The following is a 22,658-nucleotide window of genomic DNA, read 5'->3' as shown; positions in this document are numbered from 1 at the left end:
TCCTACTGCAGGGAGACTCGGGAGTCGGGAGCAGTGCTCACCACGGTCACGTGCTCCGGTGGGTCAGGAAGAGCCTATGTACACGGAAGCCTATTGTGTGTGTGTATGCATATACTGACATGCAAGTACGGCTGCTTCTACACACTAATCAGCACCATCTCCTTTCACATAACGTCATGTGCACCTGTCTCCAGGTGGACAGCTTTCCAGTTATGTCTGCTGGATGATCTTAAACATGGTGTACAGATTTATAACCCTCCTTCCCTGCTGACGGAGGTATCCGTGCCCCTAGTCCTGCCAAGAATGAGCTCACTGACCCCAGGACATTGCAAATGAGGCAATGGGAATACAGCAAGTGGACTCGCAGAGCTTCACATTTCTGAGGCAGAAGCCTACCTTTGCCTGCAGAGCTGGTCAGTATGATTCTGTGTGCTACCACTGTTCTTTTCAGATTGTGGTAAAACACACATGATGTGAAATTACTATTTTAACCATTACAATTCAGTGGCATTAAACACAGTCACATGTCACACAGCCATCCCCATCGTTCATCTCGAGGACTTTCTCAGCTCCCCAAACTGACACCCTGTCCCCATTAAACACTCACTCCCCACCCCTCCCCCAGCCCCTGGCCCCACCACCTACTCTCTGTCTCCGTGAATCTGACCCCTCTGGGGACCTCCTGTGAGTGGGATCACACAGTGTGTGTCCTTCTGTGACTGGCTTCTCTCACTGAGCATCGTGTCCTCCAGGTTCGTCTACGTTGTAGCGGGTGTCAGTGTCCTTCCTTTTTAAGGCTGGATAACATTCCAGTGTGTGGATGGACCACTGTGTTTCTCCATCAGCTGTTGGTGGAAATTTGGGGGGGCTTTTGCCTTTTGCGTATTGTGAGTGATTCTTCTATAAACACTTGTGTACAAGTGTCCGAGTCCGTTTTGAATGCTTTTGGATACATAGCTAGGAGCGGAAGCAGCGGATCGGAGGACGATCCTGTTTAACTTTCCAAGGAACCACCAAACTGTTTTCTCCAGGGGCTGCGCCATTAGAAAAGGTCTCCCACCAACCCAGACCTGGTGTTTACGTTCTTCTTTCTTTGAGGGATGACATACATACAAAGGAAACAGGTACACAAATATCGTGACTAGCTTGATAAATTGTACCTCTGTCTCTATCTGTCTTGCTCCAAGTAACTACCACTCAGACCACAATGGAGGACATACCTGGCCCGCCCCCCGAAGTCCCATGTGCCCCTTCCCAGTCAACATGCCCCCGAGACAACCTCGGACTTAAACACCATTTATTAGTTTTTCCTGTCTTTGAACTTTCTGAAAATATCGTAACAAAGGAGGTCCTCCTTTGTTGTGCTTGACCACCTTCACCTAACCACGCGGCTGTGCGATTCATCCAAGCTGAGGCATGTCACAAGTTCCCTCCTTTTCCCTGCTGTGTGGTGTTCCTTTGTATGACTGTACCACAATTTATTCACCCACTCTCCTCTGGAAGGACATTTAAATAGTTTCCAGTTGCCATCCATCATGAATAAAGCCGCTGAGAACATTCTAGTGCCGAATCTTTCAGTGCGGACATAGGCACTGATTCCTCCTGGGCAGCCCCACACGGGAACGCCCAAACATGGCTGCTCCAATTTGCATTCCCGTCGGCAATGCGTGGGTGTTCCAGTGGCTCCCCAGCCTGACCAACGCTCCATATTGCCGGTCTCTTTAATTTTGGCTCTTCAGGGAGGGGAATGTCCATCGTGCTGTAAAACAGTGGCCAGGTGATCCAGGTTCCATCATCAGCCCTAGGTCCCACTGCCGGCATGTACCCAGACTGACATGATGAGAATGGCATTTTGTCTCTGTTTGGGTCTTCCTCCCCAAACCTGGTAACCTCAGACCAGCCACCAGAAAAAAGCAAAACAAAACACAATTGAGGGACAAAATACCTGACCAGGACTCCTCCAAATTTTCAAGGTATCAAAACCCAGGATGGTCTGAGAACCTATCACAGCTCAGAGGAGACTGGGATAGAAAAGGATGTGAGGAATAAACTAAGGAAATTAAAGTCAAGTCTGGACTTTCATTAATAATGTTATCGAGATTAGTTACTTAGTTGTGAAAAATGTATCATACTAATGTGACATGTTACAAATAAGGGGGGCTGCGTACAGGGTCTACAGGCATAGGAACACACTGTCCAATCTTTGGTACTTTTTGGTAAAATGTATTTAACAAAGATAATAGTGTATTTCCTTGATTTGAACATGCCTGGGTTTCTTTTCGTCTTATAAGCAATAACAAAGGCTTGTTGCCAGCCTCTGGGAAGGTGTGAGTTATGAGCAGGGGCGGGGGGGGAGGGGTTGCTTTAAAGCTGGAGACCAAGATCCTGCGGGAAAGTGTGAAGCCTGTGGAAATATTTAGGACTCTAGGAAGGATAAGCCAGGTCACTTAAGGGCTGACTCCAACGCAGCCGGTGCCCTGACCTTTTCTCTTGGACTTGACAATCTCTAGAGTCCAACAGCCAGCATCTGCGTCTTATGCTTGAGGACACGTCCAGGACTTGGCACTTCAGACCCACACCAACTCCACCAATAACTGATAGGACTTGGTGTAGAAGTATACAAGTCCTTCACCCCTGGGGGGGCTAATTGCAAGGTGTGTGTTTGCACTGTCACCCAGTCCCTCAGATGGTAAAGTTCCAATTGCCCCCCGCGGCAGCTGGTGTGAGAACCAGCCTTTTTTGCTGCCTTCTCTCACCTGTCTCCCCACCCACCAGGCCTCAACAACTTGTATTCAAGTCCTAGTTCTCAGAGTCTCCAGGGAACTCAACAGGGACCGTGACAGTGACAAGAGGAAATCTCTGGAAAGAGGTGCACGGGGGGTGAAAGAGGCCATGACAGCTGAGGTCCAGACGTACCGGTCCAGCTCTGAGTGGTGGGGGCGATGGGCATTGCATTTGTCATTTCAGCCCCAAAGCTTGTCTCAGCCCTGCCTGTTTGCCCCACTCCGGGTCCCCTCAGGATGCAGAAGTGACCAGGCTAGAGTCCCTGCCCTCACAGGCTTCTACAGGCACCAACTGGTCAGAATACCGTTAGAGCAGGGTCTCCCCCTGGCACTGCTGATATCGGGGCCGGGTGGTTCTCGACAGGGGGCCGTCCTGGGCACTGTGGGTGCTGAGCGGCATCCCTGGTCCCACCCACTCGATGCCAGGAGCACCCCCAGTCATGACAACCACAGATGTCCCCAGATAAGGCCTGGTGTCCCCTGGGGGTGCTCCAGGGGGTGTCCCCAGGGGGTGCCAGGGTGACAAGAGCTGTGTTGAAGCTGCTGGCTCCGCCCCTGGCCCGTCAGGCCTTTTTACATTAGTGCTTTGTGTTGAAAAGTGCCCCTCCCGCCCCCCTCCCCCAGCTTTAAAGAGCCCTGTGACATCATCCCCATATAACGAATGACATCTTATCAGTTAACTTGTTTGCTGCCCTCTCTAGAACGGGAGCTCTGGGCTATTACGTCCCCAGCAACTGGAAGAGTGTCTGCTAGATAGAAGGGTGCTTGATAAATACCTGTTGAATCTAGTTGAACAAAGGGGCGAGTGGATGAAGGAAGGAAGGAGGAGGGAGATTTCCTTTCTGGCTGCGTGGGGGGATGGAAGCTTAAGCAGAAGGGCAATCCTAAATGGAGTGACCCACAAACCCTGTTTGCCTGGCACCCAGATTTCCAAATCTAAAACTGCGATTTTTCCCAGGCAAACCAGGATGGTTGGTCAGCTTACCGAACCACAGTAACGATTCCAACAGCAAATAAAACTTCTGTTGACCAGGCACTATTCTAGCACTATGTTAACCCTCACAAACATCCTGACACTATGGGGACTGTTAGCAGTGGCTGTTTGACAGAGGTTAGGTGACCTACTCAAAGAGCCCCTGCAGGGAGGGATGCACCAGGATTGGAATTCTGGAGGCACAGCAGGGTTCTAAGTAAGGCATATCTTGGGGCCTGGCCTTGTTGTGGGGTGGAACAAGAAGGTTCTGGAGGAAGTGAGGGGAGAACAAGAGAGACACTCTGGAGGAAGTGAGGGGAGAACAAGAGAGACATAGAAAGGAGGAATCTAAGGAAGAACGTTCCATGGGGCGGGCTGGGGCGGGGAGCTACAGCACATGCAAATGGCCCTGGGCCCAAGATCACCAGCTAGGGCTTGCTTTGATATCCCTCAAAAGGGGAGTGGGGGTGGGCAAGGGGAAGGATCGGATAGGAGCAGCTGCTGTGAGCCACTCTGGTTGGCTGCCTGACTCAGGGTCTGAGAGGACTCTGGGAGTCTCTCTGCAGAAAGTGGGGGAGAGATAGATGGGGAGGGAGAGAAAGAGAGGGGAAAGAGATGAAGGAGGAGGGAAGGGGAGAAAGAGATGTGGATGGGGACAGAGAGATGGAGGAGGAAGGAAGAAGGAAGCAGGGAGACAGAGGGAGGGAAAGAGGGAGGGGTGGAGGAGAGACAGTTTCCTGTGCCCCTGGTTCCAGCTGCTGTCATGTCCTATGGGATGAAAGCTTAAAATAGCCCCTAGTCCCGAGCCTAGGAGCCCGAGCGACTGGCTCTCCTCCTTGGTAGAAGGGTGGCTCTGGGCTTTGGGTTTCTCAGGCTGGGAAGGGGGTGCTGGGCAGGGAACCCCCTCTCTAGGACCTCCCAGGCCATCCTCGTTCTCCCGGATTGTGAACATCTCTGTGTAACCCCTATACGTACCCCACCCTAACCACTGCCTTGACTTCTAACACCCGCCCTCACCCCGTCAGTCAGTCAGCCTAAGTTGGGGCTCTGCACAAATGGAAGTGACTGCATCTCCTCCTTCAGAGTTGATCTGGTCCTTCTCCCTCAGCACTGCTTGTGAGAATCACCCACGGGAGTGTGCATGATGCTGTCACAACTCCACGGGGCTCCCCCCTCAGCCTCCGCACCTCGCCCCTGTGTGACCTCTCGGACCCTCATGCACCTCCCTCGGGAAGGGCAGCACCATTTGGCCTCCTGGGAAGTTGTGACACTTAAGTGAAATACTGAAAGGACAAGCGGCTGGCTCCCTAGCAGGCACAGGGCTGGTTGCTCAACTGTCATAGTCAGGTGACTGTGTTAGTAAGGATCTCCAGACAAACGGAATCCATGGGGTGTATGTGCACGTATGTTCGTACACATAATACATACGAAAGTCGGACAATTAAGTTCACGAACTCACCGTAGAAAAAGTGCTACACACCTCACTGCTGAATATCACTACGGTCACCTTCGAAGTCCTCCCCTTGGGAAGCTATGCACTGATGCCAGCGCCTAGTCCACCCTTCAAAGCAATTTTGGAACTCTTTTTCTGGAATGGCCTTCAGAGCTGTCGTCATATTACCCTTGATGTCCCAAATGTCATCAAAATGTTTTCCTTTCAATATTTCCTTTATCTTCGGGTAAAGAAAGAAGTCACTGGGGGCCAGATCAGGTGAGTAGGGAGGGTTTTCCAATACAGTTATTTGTTTACTGGCTAAAAACTCCCTCACAGACAGTGCTGTGTGAGCTGGTGCATTGTCGTGATGCAAGAGCCATGAATTGTTGGCGAAAAGCTCAGGTCGTCTAACTTTTTCACGCAGCCTTTTCAGCACTTCCAAGTAGTAAACTTGGTGAACTGTTTGTCCAGGTGGTACAAATTCGTACTGAGTAATCCCTCTGATAGCAAGAAAGGTTAGCAACAAGTTGGCAAACTTAATTGTCACACCTCATATACACACCTATATATAAGTATGTAGAAATATATTAGTGTGTATTATGCAGTATGTGTACACACATACGTACAGATATACAGGTGTGTGTCTTCAGTATATGTACACATATGTGCACATACTTTTACATGCATGCATATATGGAGTTTTGGGTTAAGGACTTGGCTCACCTGACCATGTGCTGTCAGGTCAGAATCTCCAGGGCAGGACCCAGCTGGAAGCCCGGGGAACAGCCGATGTTGCAGCTGGAGTCCCCAGACCGTTAGCGGCAGAAGGCAGAAGTCTCTCTCTCTAGGAAACCTTGTTTTCTTCTCTCTTCAACTCTTTGGACGAGGCCCACCCACTCGGTGGCGGTCACAATCTCCTTTACACAGTCGACTCGTTTCAGTGTTAATGTCATCTGAAAAATATCTCCGAGCCACATTTGGGATAAAGTGTGTGGGCGCAGGGCCCAGACAAGTGGACGCGTAAGACTAACAACCTCCGTGGCATTTCTGACACTTGCCTTGTCTTCCCCCATGACCACTGTCATCACCTTTCCAGTTAAAACGACAGCTCTGTGTGGGCAGGTGATGGCCTCTTGGCCAGCATGGGCTTAGTAGATGCTGTCAATAAGGAGCATTCCTGTTGAGCGAATCCTGTACTTCGACCTGAAGCGGAGGCCCGGACTCCGACCATCATATTTAATGAGGAATTATGGCTTTATTATGGGGGCGGGCCCTTCTTCAAGGGTGGGGTTCGAACCCGCCACCCCAGGCCCCGCGGGGTTTCCCCGGGTCCCCGCTTCAGCCGGCTGAGGTGGCCGAGGGCAGCCGAGGACGCGCGCGCGCGTGCGTGCGTGCGTGCGTGTGGGCGAGTCCACGGGGCGGGGCGGTGGGGGAGGCGCGCGCGGAGCGGCGGGTGGGGCAGCAGGCGCGCGCCGCCTCCTTGCGCCAGGACCCCCCGCGCGCGCGCGACGAGTGGTTCGGCCCGGCCCCGGCTCATTGTGCTCGCCTCACGCCGGCCCAAGATGGCGGCGGCGCTAGAGGCCCCGGGCCTGTGACTACAAAAAGGGAGCCGTGGCCGGACGGGAGCGCGGCGGCGGCAGAGGACCAGGCCGGGTCCCCTCCCCTCAACCTCCCGCCCTCCAACGCCCGCCCGCCCCGCCCCCGCCGGCGGCGCCCCGCCCCTCCCCCAACCGCTTGACTAGCATGGTGCGGCGGTCGCGGGCGCCGACATGGGGGAGAAGCTGGAGCTGAGGCTCAAGTCGCCCGTGGGGGCCGAGCCCGCCGTCTACCCGTGGCCGCTGCCGGTCTACGTGAGTACCGCCCCTCCTCTCCCCCTCCCCGCTGCCCCTCCTCCCGGACCCCTGCCCCTCCCGCGGCGCGCGCTGGGCCCACCGAGCAACCGAGCAACTCAATTCCAAAATCACTCCTGGGGACCCCCCGGGAATCCCCGCGACCGTTACCAACCCTTTACGGAGGTTGGGCAGCAGGGAGCCCCGGCCGAGGACAGACGCGGCCACCGGGACCCCGCGCCTCGGAGGGGCGCCCGAGCCCGAGTTGCCGTTGCTTGTGCGGGGCTGGGACTCCCGCTCTCTCCCGGCGCCCCCCGCCCCCCAGGTTGGCCGGTGAGCTTGCCTTCCTGTTTCAGGTTTTGACATTCAGGGGTTCTTTTTTTTTTTTTTTTCGGTAGTTTATTCTTTGAGCTGTCAATGTGCTTCGCTTTATTTTTGAGAACATCCTTCTCCCTCTCTCTAGTTGTTTTTTGTTTTTCAATTAGGTATTTTTGTCCCCCTAATCTTGAGTGGCGGGACTGGCGGGACCTGAATGAGTCATTCTGTCCAGTAATCTTGAGTGGGTGGGCTGGCTGGACCCTTGGAAATGAGGCATTCTGCCCTCTTAATCTTAAGTGACCCTTGTAAAATGACAGGCTGAGCGGAAATTTACAAAGGCGGCTGTCCCTTGGTGAGTCCACAAATACAGGGTGCGGGATGGGCGCCCGAACTCTCGCCCGTGGGTGGTGGCGCGGTGCATGTTGGTGTCCCTGCGTCCACGCTTGGGCTGGGCAGTGAGCAGTTGGGAGGGAAAGGGCAGCAGGCGCCACGGGCGGGCGTTTTCGGGGCGCCCTTTCGCGCGCTGGTCTTGCGGGGGGGGGGGGGGGGGGGGCCTCCAGGGGACCCGGCGGGGAAGCCCGCGCGCCCCGCCCCTAGCGCGCGCTCGGAGTGTGTCAGTTGTTGGAAACGTCGGGGCCGGAGGCGGAGTCGGAACGCGGGGCCCGCCCGGGAGTCGGTGTTGGCTCCTGGCCACGGGTTCTCCGTGGTCGGAGGGTTTCGTGGTGCCCAGCCCGCCGCGCACCGGCACTTTGGGGTATTGCTCATACCGCACCGGAGGCAAGGTTGAGCCTGGCTCTGGCTTTTCTGTTTGGGCAGCTCCGGTGTGTGTCCTGCGCGGGGCCTGAGCAGTGGGCAGGCGGGGGCAACGGAAACAAAGTGGAAGAACCTTCAAAACTCCAACCGTTTCACCAGCCTCTGCCTGTCTCTGCCCCTGTGGCTGGTCAGTGCATTGTTTAAAATTTAATTTTCTTTATTCTTAGTGGACATGCGGTATATAATTCATTCTGTTTAGCGTCTGGTTCTAGGGGTTCTGACAGATCCATGGCAATCAGGCAGCAGAATAATGCGTTACTCCTCAGTGACTCTTCTGCTGCCTTTTTCAGCCAACACACACACCTCTCACCTCCTGGCCAGCACTGACCTGGGTGTCCCTACAGTTTTGCCTTTTCCGGAAAGTTAAATTAATGCATTCAACAGCACACAGCGTTGTAATTCTGGCTGCTTCCACTCCAAAAGTCACTCCTTTTTCTTGCTGTTTTTCATTGATCCATTCGCCTGCTGGTGGCAGGACATGTGGAATGTTTCCAGTTTTGGGGGGATTACGAATAAAGCCACTCTACACATCCCTGGGCAGGTTTCTAGGTGAACCTGTTTCAGCTCACTTAGGAAATGTGCGGGAGTAGGACTGGGGGACTGTGCCCAGTGTACATGTAACAGTATTTGTGAAATCAGAAACTGGTATTGTTGAGTGTGGGAAGAGTTAAACCCACTGTGACCCAGCGTCCAGGCGTCTTATACTAAGGTGAAAGTTCACCTGCAGACACCATGTTGTCCTTTTACTTGGAGCGGAGCGGGACCACAGGGATTTTGTAACCCTTGTGAATGAAGCCTCCTGGGCTGGGACCTGGCTTTCTAGTGGCGGGTGCTTCTGGACTGCAGAGCTTCGTTCCCTTGCTGGCCCTGGCCTCGCTTGGCAGGGGATGACGCTGTGCTGCCCGCCTCGCCAGGCGCTCTACCTGACATCAGCAGGCCCCTTCCTGGTGTGGCTGTCCCACTGCCAGGCCAGCCCAGTGACATTCTCAACTAGCTGCTGGGGCCAGCAACAGCCTTACAGCCTTGCTGTGACCTGTCAACCTTCTGTGTCCCTACTGAGGAATCTCGCTTTTTCATGGGAAATGAAGGGGCTGTACTTGATAAGAGTTCCTATTCTGTGATGACTCAATGATGAATACATGAAGAAAATGGACTACTTTAGTAGCTTCACTTTTTGGAAGGTCAGATTACTCATGTGACCACACATTTGAAATGACTGAACTTGCTTGTTCACTGATTAATTCATTCTACAAGCACGTCCTGAAAATGTGCAGCGTTCCCAGGGTCACAGAGGACAGTAGACAGTGTTGTTATTCTCGAGAAACTTATCTGTGAAGGAAGGTGGGTGATGCAGAAACACAAAAGTTAGCAGCCTTAAAGCGCCCGTGTATAGGGCCAGCTGAGGTCCCCGAGGGAGGAGCTGCCTGCAGGGTCTGGGTGGCTTCTCGGAGGAGGGGGGCATCTGCAAGAGGAAGTGTGAACAGCCACAACTGGCCACACTCGGAAGTGTCCAGCCTCGGAAACTGACTTTTGTGCAATTGACAAACAGAAGGGGGGGCCGGTCGAGTTCTGTTCCTTCAGTGACTTTTGAGTTCCCACTACCCACTTGTAGTTCACGGTGGCATCATTTCTAAAGCAGGATGGTTCTTTCTTGGGCGGGAAACTAGGTCTCAACTCCGAAGGGAGTAAGTGGCATCTTGAGTTGCCTGCTGGCTGGGCAGGAGCCTATGAGGGGAGGTTGTGCGGATCCTTTGCCAGTGACTTAGTAAGGCTGTGGGTGGGGGAGCAGTCCCAGCGTGACTGTCCCCACCCCTGCCTTCCTCCCTGGAGCCTACAGTTCTCTGATGAGTACCCTCTGAGCAGTCCTGCCCTTAACACGGGCGGTGAGTAGTAGCTGAGTGGGCGGCCTAGTCAGGCAGCCTGTGACTCAGAAGATATTTTCTGACCTGCTGTCTGCGTGAGTCTGCCGAATCCTCCCTCAGGTGGAGGCAGATTAACCCTTTGGAGACTTCATAGTGGTGAAGTAGTGGCTTTCAAAGGGGAAGAAGGCCTGACCAGAAAAGTGTGGTGTTCCACGTGTGACTGTTAGTTCCCGCACTCTGATCCGGAAGGTGCAGCTATCTGCTGTGCTCTCTGCCCCCTGGTGGGAGTGGAGGGGCGGTAGCTTTGGATGTTCATCCGCGAGGCGAAGGCCCAGTGTCCCTCTGGGAGCGCCACCCTTTTTTTCTTCATTAAACTTGTTTTGAGGCAGTTATGGATTCTTGTGCTACCATAAGAGATAACACAGACACCGCGTGTTCTCTTTATCCAGTTTCTCCCAATGGTGACATTTTATACAATGAAAGAACAATATATAATTATTTTCATCTAATTCCAGAAGCCCCGTCCCTCTTAGGAGTCACCCCCAACCCCTGACAATGATGAACCCACGTCCTGTCTGTGGACGTGCCTGTTCTGGACATTTCCCGTAAGTGGAATCCCACACTGTGTGGCCTTGTGTGTCCGGCTTCTCTCATGAGCCCCGTGTGTTCAGGTCCATCCACGCTGTGGCGAGTGTCAGCGCCTCCCTCGTTTTCACAGCTAAGAAATATTCCCCTATTAGGATAGACCAGGTTGTGGGGTCTTGGGGCCCCGGTGAGGCATTCATCTGGCCTTCATCATGGGGGGTGAAGGTGACCCCAAATGAATTGGTGTGGCAATAATAGTGATCCCTTGATGGAGGTAGAAACAGCTGGGATTCCCAGGGGCACAGCAGGTATTGGCTGTCCGGTGTCTGTACCCGCCACTTGGTGGCAGGGCCTCCTGGGTGGGTCCTCTCGTCAGAGGAACCTCGTCCCTGGGCTGTCTCCCATCCCATCACACCCTTGGCCTTGACCTCGAGCTGCAGTGATCTGTGGCAATAAACCGTTTTATCTGATGAGGGCAAGAAAAGTTTTGGGGATGAACCTTTGATCATATGTCCCACGGTCCCACCTATGTCACTTCACGATGGCCTCTCGTGAGACTTCCAGCATCAGGTTGCTCGGCACTTGGAGAGGGGCTCCCTGGGGGCCAGGCATCTCGGATTGTTACCGACCGGCTGGTTTTTATTAAAGCAACTGAAGTTTTCTTGTCAAGACACCTTTGGTCTTAGCTCTGCCCCTGGGGCTACAGGTGGCACCCGTCTTCCTGTGGAGATCTAAGTCCCTTTTTTCCACACTGCCCCTTCCTGCGAAAGATGGCTTACCCAGAGCAGGGGCGTCCCATGCCTGGTCCCAAACCTACAAATGTTCTGTCAGTTCCTGAGGTGGAATGAAGTACATGAGGTGACCAACCGGTGGGACTAGCACGAGCCATTAGTGTGATTTCAGCATTTCTAGTAGCCGCATTAAAAGGGTCAAAAGAAGGTGGGATAAGTTTTCCTAAGACATTTTATGTATGATCAAAATACTATCATTTCAACATGTAATTAAAAAAATTATGAATGGGGGTTTAACTTTCTTTGGTGTGTGTCCTAAGTTGGAAATCGGTGTGTTTTTTACTCAAAGCACAGTTTGGTCCAGGCCAGTCGCATATCAAGAATCCCATAGCCCCAGGTGGCCCGTGGCTGCCTGGGGACTACATGCTTCTAGTCCCCTCCTCTTCCTCGTGGGGGCTTCTTCCTCTGGACCCCCTGGTTGTTGCAGGACTGTGGGACTGTGTTTGCTCCGTGGATGCCACCACCCGAGTGAGGCCCAGAGCCCCAGCGGCCTGCTTGCTCCGTGGGGTGGGTGTTCATGAAAACTGGAGGTGCTGGGACGGCCTTGGGCGGGGCTACCTTGTCTGAGGCGCTGGGAGCCCTGCTGCTGCAGGTCTCGCAGGCAGGGTGTGGGTGGAGGCAGCTTTCTCCTCCGACCAGCCTTGTTTGTTGCGTGACCTGTGCAGGTCAGAGTCGGCACTGAGCAGCGGTGGCGGGGGCAGCGTGGCCCTGCGAGGAGAGGTGCCACAGGGGTGGTGGCGGGGGCTGAGCCTTCCATCCTGCTGAGGCCCTGCTGGCCCTTCGCTCAGCTCTGTCTTCTGTCTGAGCAGCAGGAGGAAGCACGGGCGAGGGCTAGACCAGCCCAGGGCTAGACAGCAACCACTCAGCACCCTCCTCCCCGCAGCCGCCCCTTTCTGTCCCCTTTGCAACGTGACATTATTGTGGGGGCCACATAAGCATAGTTCTTAAAACTGGTGAGCTCAGAAGCAGTGAGTGGGTGAACTTGACTTTTTCTGCAGCTTCTGGGAGTGCATTCACTGCAGTCGATTGTCTTGCCTCACTGTCCCTTCTGTCCCGGGCTGCCCCGTCTGGGACAGCAGGCTGAGAGCCTTGCTGTCTGTTACTGTGTGGACATGGGTGCTGTGAGCTGGGATTGTCTCCACTGGGCATATCTCTCCCCAGGTGGGTATGTGACAGCAGAGGTCTGGCAGAAGGACCAGGACAAACAGGAGGGCTTTGCAGCACAGGCACGTCCCCATAGTCCAGTGTACGGATGACGGAGCCATGCGCAGGGTCTGTGTGACCCATTTGAGGTCCTGTTTCTAGAAGCAGCGTTGTTGGATTCAAACTCCAGTCCGTCCTGCGAGCAAGCCTCCTTGTGGAAGGGCCGCGCTCGGTCAGTGCGCTGTCTTAGAACTTGCTGTCTTGAACTTGCCGACATGTGTCTTCCTCTTGTCCCTTGCCCCACAAATCTGCTTCTTCTCTGACCGCCGTCGGCTGTATGACCCACCATCTTTGCTCGGGTGCCGCAGCAGCCAGGCCTGTCATCCCACACACTTGAACCCTCACTGACCACCCTGTGTCCCAGCAGTACCTGCTCTCTGCCCAACCCTCTCCTGTAATGCCATCTTCCAGTTGGGTTTTGCTCTTTACTTATTTGGATGTGAAACCTCTTTCTTTTGGTTCCTGCTTATTTTGAACTAGTTAAGGTACTGTTGTGATCCCTACTTGAATTGACCATATAAAGAATAAACCATAGGTTGGACGGGTGGCTCTGTTGGTTAGAGCGCAAGCTCTGGGCAATGGGGCTGCCGGATCGATTCCCAAACAGGCCGACGAGCTGCGCCCTCCGAAACTAGAATGAAGTCAATGAGCTGCTGCTCAGCTCCCAGGTGGCCAGATGGCTGTTAGTTGGAGCGTGTCCTCTCAACCACAAGGTTGCGGGTTCAACTCCTCGACTCCTGCAAGGGATGGTGGGCTGCGCCTCTGTAACTAACAATGGCAACTGGACTTGGAGCTGAGCTGTTCCCTCCACAACTAATATTGAGAGGACAACAACTGACTCGGAAAAGTCCTGGAAGTATACACCGTTCCCCAATAAAGGCCTGTGCCCCTTCCCCAATAAAATCTAAAAAAAAGAATAAACCATAAACTAATTGCTTATGCTCCCACCTGAGTAGCAGAGGGCCTCAGGCCTAATCCGTGATCCTGTAGCTCTGCTCTGGGGTGCCCACATTCTCGGGGGTGGGGGACAGGGCGCAAGGTGCGGGCTGGTATAGATGGGGGCCCTGGGGGCCAGGCACCTATGGGCGGGCCTCGCGGTCTTTTGGGCGCCCATTGAGTTTGCACCACCTCCCGTTTGCTCGTCCAGCCAGGTCTGCCCACCAAACCCCGCCTTTAAAACACCAGAGAAGCCGGCTGCCATGAGCCGTCAGCCCACCTGTAACATCTTGTCTCCCTCCTTTGTCATTTTCACTCTTTAAAGCTGTTCACATATCACATTTCTTGTGTAGTGTGATTCCCACGTCACAGCGTCCATCTGCCCCTGTGCTTGTCCCAGCCAGCTGGTCCCATTGTGTCCACGTACCGCCCATGAGTACCGCCAGTGGCCTCTCGTGTGACAGCCAGTGATGGCCCATTCTAAGTCCACGTGGTCTGCACCAGGAGCCATTTTGTTTGGCTTGCTTTAGCTGTGGGGACCGTGTGTGGCAGAATCATCCCGACCCCAGGGCTCCAGAGTTAAGTGGAGCCACCAGGAAAGAAGGCAGTGCCCGCGAGATCGGAGACAGGCGCCCTCCCTGCAGCCACTAGGGAGCCAGAGAGGATGGTGGGGATGGTCCCAGTTATCCTCACTTCCCCAAGGACCAAGGGAGCCGTTCCTCTCAGCTGCCAGCATGAGCTTCTGCCCCTCACTGAGTCCCTGGGAACTTGGTAGGAAATGCGGGTTCTGGGCCCCAGACCTGCTTAAGTGATACTTTGAGAGTGGGCACAGGCGTCGGCTGTCACGAGCCCTGCGATGACGCTGGTGCTTGTCACTGTGCGAAGACTCTGCCTCGTAGGGCCCTGTGGTCCTGCGCTCCTGCTGTGAGTGACCTCACAGGGCCCATAGCAGGCCTCGCATGTCATTTTCTTTTTTCCCCCCTTCTTCTGCCCCCCCAACCCCACTCCGGTTCAAGCCGTTGTTTCTCAGCCTAGTTGTGTAGGACACAGCTCCCTGGCCCATGCTGGTGTTATGAGCCTTGCACTCCCCCGGCTGAGGCCGTCGGTCGCCAGTCGTTGGTCGGCCACTCACAGCAGCTCATGGCAGCGCTTGCCAGCTGCCGACCACTCACGCCGGCCACCGGCCGCTCATGGCGGCACACGGTCGCCCACGGCAGCCCGTGGCAGCTCACGCCAACTTCCAGGGAGAGCCATTATTCACAATGTTAGCGGTAGAGGGCGCAGCTCACTGGCCCATGTGGGACTCGAACTGGCGACCTTGGCGTTAGGAGCACGGCGCTCCAACTACGTGAGTCACTGGGGCTGGCCCCGAATGTCTTTTTCTTGTTGCAAGCGGCAGTGAGGAGAGGGGAGCTGACAGTGGATTTGCTGCAGTGGTGCATCTGCAGTGCCCACTGCGGGCTCCATTGGCTCCTGTGTCTGCCTGTCCCTCCCCTTGTACACTGAGCACACACTCACCTGAAGTCTCGCGGCCTCACAATGAATAGGGTATAAGTGCTCAGAACAGGGACTCGTGTCCTCGCAGGGCGTCTAAGAGCCTCCTGTCCAAACTCCTCAGAGGAGATGGGGGACAAGCTGGTTTGTCCTCCTGGTGATGGAGAAAGCCAGGCACCTGCTGAGATGACAGCCAGGCTCCCCACCCCATCTCCCTCCCTCTGTGTGTGCCCCCTCTGCACACTGCCTCTCTGAGTACACGAGGGGCAGTGTCTAGAACAAGCCATGGGCCTCACACCTGCATCTGAGTTGGGAAGGCGCATGGTACCAGAGGGGACAGTTTGGTGTCATCTCAGGGCATGATGACTGCCTCCTGTGCAGAGTGTAGTTTAAGGTGGAACAGTTGCACTTAACTGGGGACATTGTCACATGATTCCCCAAAATGGGGGACCTGGTGAAGTCTGGGTACCCACCGTCCTGCTTTCCCAGCTGCCAGGGTTCCGTCAGATGGAGCGTGGGTCAGTTTGGATGCCACCAACAGGTTTTCCTGCTGTGGGTCAGTGTGGGGCAGGGGACGCGGACTGTGAAAGAGGTGGCATGGGGGTACCCTGTGCAAAGGGGCGAGGGCTGGGCCCTACATCCAGGGTTAGCTAAAGTACTGAAACCACCCAGTCTGACCTTTCCTGGTCTGCTTCTGGAACCTCTCTTGCGAAGGCCTGTGGAGCAGTAGGAACCTACAGCCAAGAGGTCACGAGAGCTTCTGACTCATTGATGGTGACCAGGCTTTTTAAGTTGCACCTCTCAGGGTTGTGGCTGGAAACTGGCCAGTCCCTGGAAAGATCACTCTGATACCTCAGAAGGCACAGTTGTCAGCTTCTTTCTCCCTTCGTTTTGGTTTTTAAGCTGGGAAAGCACAAGTTCTTCCCATCACAGATGAGACCAAAGTCTAGGCACCTGAGCCTTTCCATGCCTGCGTGCTTTGGGCCAAGAAAGTTACTGCAGCTGAGGGCCGGCAGGGGCCTGGTGGTGGCCAAGGCCTGGGGCGTGGCCTGGGGGCAGGACCTGGGGGCCTTGGCCTCCGGCAGCCAGCCTGGGGGGCGGGGTGAGCCTGGTGGGGGGCATGCAGCTGCGTGGCACTCTTTGGCGATTGTGAATCATGCTGCTGTGTATGGACGAGTTTGTGTGCGGATGTATAGTCTCGTCTTGCCCCCACCTTGGCTGAATAGTAGGAGTTCAGTTAGTATTTGTTAATTGATCCTTAGAACATTGGAAGACATTATTAAGAACACTAGAAGGCTGGTTTATCCTTTGCGTTAAAAAATAAGGCTTTGCACGAAAGGCCACACCGTGTGTGATCCCATTTACATGATCTGTCCAGTAGGCAAATCTACAGACGGGAAGTGGGTTAGTGGTTGCCTGGGACTGGGGAGGCGAATGGGGAGTGGCTGATGGGGGCAGGGCTTCTTTTTGGGGTGATGGAACATTTTGGAATTAGTGCAGTGGTTGCACAACTCTGAAAGTATTAAAACCCACTGACTTGTGTACCTCAAACAGGTGAGCTCCCTTCTATCTGAATTCTATCTCAATAGAGCTGTTATTTAAAAGTGAGGCTTAGGATACAAGGATGTGTAAGGAGTTGTTTTCATACTGTTTTGAGCGCTGGAATACGCGGGGCACTGTTCCAGGCCCCTGCCCGCGCAGACACTTTCCTTCTGCATAAAGGGTAGAAATGGTGGCCTAAGCGAGAGCGTCTTTGCTGTCACCCAGCAGCTATTGGTGGGCCTGTCCCTCCAAGCCCCTCCTCTTCACTCACCTCCTGCTCTCACCGTTGTGCAACCCTCACCTGCAGAGTCCGCGGGTGTGTCCTAATCCTGGTTTCTGCGAGGTTTGGGTTAGCTCGCTGCCTGCCGAGACCCCAAAGGCCTGGAGCAGCCCCTGAGCTTCCTTTTAAGGAACAAGCCACACAGTGGGCACTGTGCTGGCCGGGCAGCATGATCAGCCGTGGAGGTGGGACGTCGCTGCGTCCATGGGAGGATGGCCATGTGCTCTCCTGGTGGTTGTTACTGGTGTTTGCCATTTTATAGATGAGAAAACAGAGGCCCGAGAGGTTCCTAACGCAAAGCCAGGCCTGTGGCATCCAGGTCGCTGGAGTGCTGGGAAGTGCCAGCGGACACCAGCAGGTTGGGGAAAGGAGGGTGGGGCATAGACTCCACCCAGCCTCTTTCCCACTGCCCACTGGGGAAGGAGCTCGGGAACAGGCTCTCCCTAGACCAGCATGTCACACATGGGCAGGGCTCTCAGGATGGCACCCCAGTGCCACGGCGGGGCTCGTGGGACTCATTGGGCGGTTTGGGGGGGTTGGGAGCTCTGGGGGCCAAGAAATGCAGCGATGGAAAGGCCCGGGGGCTGCAGTGCCTGCCTCCTCTGGTCTCAGGGCCCTGACATGGCCAGCCCGCCCTCACTGGGACTGCTCGGTCTCTAAACTCTGTCCCTTTGCCTTTCAGGACAAACACCATGATGCTGCTCATGAGATCATTGAGACCATCCGGTGAGTGCGGCGCAGCCATCCCCTGTCTTCCGAGCTCCCCCAGCCCAGTCCCTCCTGTGCTCCGTGTCTGCCTCTCAGGAAGGCTCGAGAAGTGGTGTGAGAGCGTGGCCAGCGCAGCCCAGGCCGTCTGGTTGTGGCCTGGACGAAGTTCTCCGAGCTTGGCTTCCCGTGGAAGGGGACGGACACCTGAGCTGGCAGGATTCGCAGGGAACCCCCTCTTCCCCTTGTGTTACTCTCTCCTCCACCCGTCTGTCTCCCTGTGGGAGTTGGTACTAATTCAGCGGTGGCCCCTGGGCAGGCTGGTCTCCCTCTGCCTGTCTGCGCCTGTCCTGAGTGTGCGGGACCAGCGCAGGGTGTCAGCTGACGACCTGACTGAGCAGGAGGTGTGTGCCCTCCGCTCTGACTAGCGGCCTTCCTCCCTGCGCTGGGTGAAGGGTCTGGGTCGACCTCAAGCGCCAACAGTGGCTGCTCTTCACATGTTCTGTGGTGGGAAAACCTGTTCTCAGCTCCTGCGGTAAACCTGCGTGTGTGCGTGACCCTGGCATCTCGCTGTGCCGTCTTTTAAAATCCTTAACCACGTAGCCACCACGTGGGCCACACGCCATGACACCCACACGAGCCTGCAACAGCTGGAGGCAGGGCCAGGCTGTGGTTCCTGTGCAGGAGGCAGGACAGGCGTCCTCACGCTGCCGCCCGGGACTGGTGACTTCACGCAGCCCTGCAGCTCCCCAGGCTGCGGTGCTTTGCTCCTGGGACTGAGCAGGGCTTCCTCGCAGGTTGTTTCGAGGATTAAGTGGGATGCCTGTATACGACTCTCAGGGTGGGCCTGACCGGGTGTGATGTTGAGATTTGGGGATATAGGGTCCAGAAACCGTTCAGTTGGCGGAGCAGCGTTACCGGTTGGTGAGTTTGATTTGTTTGATTTTAGAGGCTGCTGGTAGCTGGTGGGGGTGTCGTGGTGGACAGGCCGGGCTCTGAGCAGGTAGCCTGGTTCTCACCCACGCCGCGCGTGTGCTCCGTGGTGGTCAGCCTCTCCACCGGGCCTCCTCTGCAAAGTGGGGTGCTTGCTCTCTTTTCTCCTTTTTATAATGGAGAATTTCTAATATGCATAGAGCTAGTTGAGGGTGTCAGGAGTCCACAGAGCCGTCACCCAGCCCACAAGTCACCAGCTGGTGGCTGCTGCTGCTTCATCTGTGCCCCCTCCACATCCCTCTTGGCCATGTTAGCACTTTTTAAAGTGCAGCCGAGGCCCAGAACTGCACGCGTGTGAAGTGCAGTCTGTGTGGCGTGGCCATGCGCCTGCGCCCACAGAGCACTGCGACAACAGACGCCTCCCCATGCTGCTTCGTGTCCCCTGTGCCCCTGCCCGCCAGCTGCCCGGCTGCCTCCGACCTGCTCCCTGGTTCTGCGGTCATTGCGTTTCTTAGAACTGTCCCCACGTTGCATCTACAGCTGTGCTGAGACATGGCACTGAGGGTCCCGTTGTGTGTGCCGCTGGTTTCCTCTTTATCCCTCAGGTGTGTGCTGCTGCAGGAGGGACCACGGCTCCTGCTCCCGTCGGCCCGGTGATGGATGTGCTTGGGCTGTTTCCCACTTCGGGCCGCCCATTGGGGGTCCTTCCAGTTTGTCCCGAATCCCTCTTGACTTGCCTCCGCCTGTTTGGAGCACGGCCTCACTTTCTGGAACCACAGGGTGCTCCACAGTCATCTTGATTTCCCACAGCCACTTCTCCAGGGAGCTCTGTCAAGAACAGAGCTGCTTCTTGAGCCTGGGCTGTGAGAATCCCTGCCACGCTCTGGGGGCCAGTGCGGCGGGTGCCTGGGAGGTGTCATGGTGCAGCTGCTTGTGGTTTGCACGGCACCTCGCGGAGTGGGAGTTCCTAACTCACTTCATTCTTTGATGGTTAGTTGCCTGGGTCGTGTCCAGGAAATCTTTGCCTCCCCGAATCGCAAAGATACTCTCTTTTGTTTTCTTCAAGAAGCTCTGTGGTTTTAGCTTTTACGTTCAGGTTTAAGATCAATTGTGAATTCATTTTGGTTTATGTCAAATAGGGGTTTATGATTATGGGGGTCAAGATTAATTTTTTTTCCCATCTGATACTCAGCCGTTGCAGCCTCATTTGTTAAAAAGACTCCTTTCCCCATCAAGTTGCCTTGGTGCTTTTGTCAAAAATCAGTTGTTTAAATATCCCTCTCTCTCTGGACCTATTCGTTTACCGCTACCCGGTGCTATCCTCTCCTGGTCACTGCAAATTCCCAGTAGGTCCTCAAAGAAGGAAGGACAAGTCTGGCAACTCTGTGTTATTTTAAAAGACTGTTGTGGTGGTTCCAGGCTCTCTGCTTTTGTATGACAATTTTAGAATCAGCTTGTCTGTTTCTCTAAAAATGCCTACTGGGCCTTTCATAGGGATGACTTTGAGCAGTTCGGTTTGAGGAGAAGGTTTAACCTTGAACCTTGTATCCCGTGAACAGAGCCTGTTTGTTTATGTTGTCTTTAATTTTCTCAGCAGTGTTTTATAGTTTTCAACACAGAGGTCTTACAAATTTCTCATTAAAATGAACCCTAAGAACTTATGTTTTAATGCTGTTTTAAGTGGCATTTAAAATTTTTCTTTTTTTAATTCTTTGTTGCGGTTATATGTAATTATAGCTCATTTTTGCATGTTGACCTGTGCCCTGCCACCTTGCTGAATGCACATCTCCAGTTCTAGAAGCTTCCTGTAAATTCCTTATGGTTGACTGCACTGAGCTGTGTCTGTGAATGGGGACGGTTTGCCTCTCCCTTTCCAGTGAACACGGCCCATTCCTTCCTCTGCCATGTGCACTGGCCGGGCTCTCTGTCTCCTACAGTGTGGAAGGGACGTGGGGCCCACAGGCATCTCTCACCTGTTCCCCACTCTGGAGGCGCTCACTCGAAGTAAAGGGGTTCATTCTGTAAGCAAAGAAAGAGAGCGCAAATGCAGCCCAGGGAGTGACTCAGGGACCATGGGATCTGGGGAGCACAGGGGAGGTGACACATGGACTGCCTCGCTGGCCCTGGTGACTGTGAGTTTGGGTGGGGCACCCAGACCCCTGAGGTGGGAGTGTGGTCTGGTGGGGGCAGGGCCCAGGGTGGGGAGGGTGGGGGGGTGGGGAGCACGCGGAAGCAAACTAAGTGGATTCAGCAGCTGTTACCAGAAGTAACGCTTCCTGCAGGGTGAGGGAGTCTTGATAAATGACACAGGGACCCAGGGACAGAGAGCCATTCCTCCCTCCTGTAAGGTCTCCTGTGCCCTTTGGCGGAGCCCAGCATGGAGCCCACAGGCAAAGCAGAGGGCCGTGGGTTTCTGGCTAAGGGACAGCAGCTCCACACCTGGCCCAGCACCCTTTATTGGGGTGAAGACGGCTCTCCCCATTTCTACTTTCCTGGGTTTCATCATGAGTAGGGATTGAATTTTGTCATGTGCACTCCTGCATCTGTTGAGATGAGTGTATTATTTTTTTTCTCCTTTATTCTGTTAATGAGGTGAATTGCAGTGATGAATATTTTTTTAGTGTTAAACATTCCTCTTCATTCCTGGGATAAACCCCACTTAATTGAGGTGTGTTGCTGAATTTGTTCGACTGAGATTTTTGAAGGATTTTTGTATCTGAGCACAAGGAATACTGATCTGCAGGTTTCCTTCCTGTCATGTCTTTACAAGGCTTCATCTTTCTCTGGTTTTGGAATCAGGGTAACGTTGGCCTCATAAAACTGGAAACATTTTGGTGAGATTGGCGCACTCTGGTAGGATTCAGCAGTGGAGCCGCCTGGGCCTGACGTGCTCTCCGTGGGAAAGGACTGAGCTAGGAAGTCAGGTTCTGGGACAGGGACAGGGTTGTGTGTTCCCCAGTCCGTTTTGGTAATTGATGTCTTTCAAGGAATTTGTTCATTTCATCTAAGTTGTTGAACTCCTTGGCGCGCCGTTTTCATCTTTTGCCTTTTATTCCCTGTATGATGTATAGTGATGACTCTGCCTTCATGTTTTTTTCAAGATTATATCAGGATCCAATGGGCGTTATGCCTTGGGATTGGCTGACGTAGTTTTCTGTCTCTTTTAATCTGTAGGTTCTCCTTCCATCTCTTTTAGTCTGTAGGTTCTCCTTCCATCTTCTTTTTTCTTGCCATGTGTCTGTTGAAGAAGTCCCATTGTAATGGGTTAGTTAATTCTTCAATAATAGTTATCTTTTGTTTCCAGTTGATATGTTATTTTTCAACCTCTCCGGTTTGAGCTGACTGGTTTCCTCTACCCGGTGACATGTAAATCCACGCAGTCCCTAAGCCAACGTTGTTTGAACTTGAAGCTACATAAAATTTGTGTAATTCACAACAATAATTTGAAGCAGCGCCTCCCTTCTCTTTCACATTGTGATTTGGGTAATGAGGATGTTTTCTTTTTATATTTGGGAGTAAACAGTGTTTAAGAAAGTTGAGAGTGAAACATTGAGCCTGAATAATCATCTTAATTGTCGTTTCTGCTTTTGGATTTCAGATGGGTCTGTGAGGAAATCCCAGACCTCAAGCTCGCTATGGAGAATTACGTCCTAATCGACTACGACACCAAAAGGTAAGTGGACTTCTGTCTGAGCTGCTTCCCCACTGGGAATGGGCTCAGTGCTGGTGGGGACAGCCTGTAATTAGTTCTTCGACGGTGCAAGCTGATCTGAAATTTCCTTTTAGAGTTGGCTGTAGCCTCTGTGCAGTTATTTTGGTAGGAAATGTTTATCAAATATTGGCAGAGGTTGTCAGAGTGAGGACCTAATTGAGAACGCCACATTGTGGAAACTAGAGTTGGTCTGTGTGAAATTACCCGACTTAGTAGTCGTGGTTTTCACAGCAGGCGACTCCAGCAGCCAGCCTCTCCGACACCACCCCTCCCCCCCCCCGCACTGGGGAGCCCGCTGCCCTGGCTCAACGAGCCCCAGGCGCTGCCAGCCCTGGTCCCGGTCACACTGTGTGCCCGGCCCTTTGGCTGAGTCCAGCAGTTTCCTGCAGGCACATCCTGATCTCGGAGGAGTCCCGTGGGTGGGGATGGGCGAGGCCATCTCTGGAATGCCTGCCTGGAATTTT

At 54.1% G+C, this 22,658-nt stretch overlaps 1 protein-coding gene across 2 annotated transcripts in view; it reads left to right on the top strand.

The window, feature by feature from the left end:
* The first annotated feature begins 6,733 nt into the window (after nt 1-6,733).
* DOT1L (DOT1 like histone lysine methyltransferase) overlaps nt 6,734-22,658 on the top strand; it is a 54,826-nt gene continuing 38,901 nt past the window's right edge. Inside the window, exons 1-3 of one of the 2 annotated variants that reach the window (XM_033134380.1) lie at nt 6,734-7,041; nt 17,527-17,570; nt 22,081-22,155. In XM_033134380.1, the coding sequence (XP_032990271.1) occupies nt 6,961-7,041; nt 17,527-17,570; nt 22,081-22,155 (200 nt within the window). In that variant the 5' untranslated portion in view covers nt 6,734-6,960. The remainder of the gene's footprint in view (nt 7,042-17,526; nt 17,571-22,080; nt 22,156-22,658) is intronic. The other variant, XM_033134381.1, reaches the window with a different exon arrangement.

Source organism: Rhinolophus ferrumequinum, chromosome 18 (assembly GCF_004115265.2).
Source record: "Rhinolophus ferrumequinum isolate MPI-CBG mRhiFer1 chromosome 18, mRhiFer1_v1.p, whole genome shotgun sequence".
Classification (NCBI taxonomy): Eukaryota; Metazoa; Chordata; class Mammalia; order Chiroptera; family Rhinolophidae; genus Rhinolophus; species Rhinolophus ferrumequinum.
This window is presented reverse-complemented; position numbering and strand designations above follow the sequence as displayed.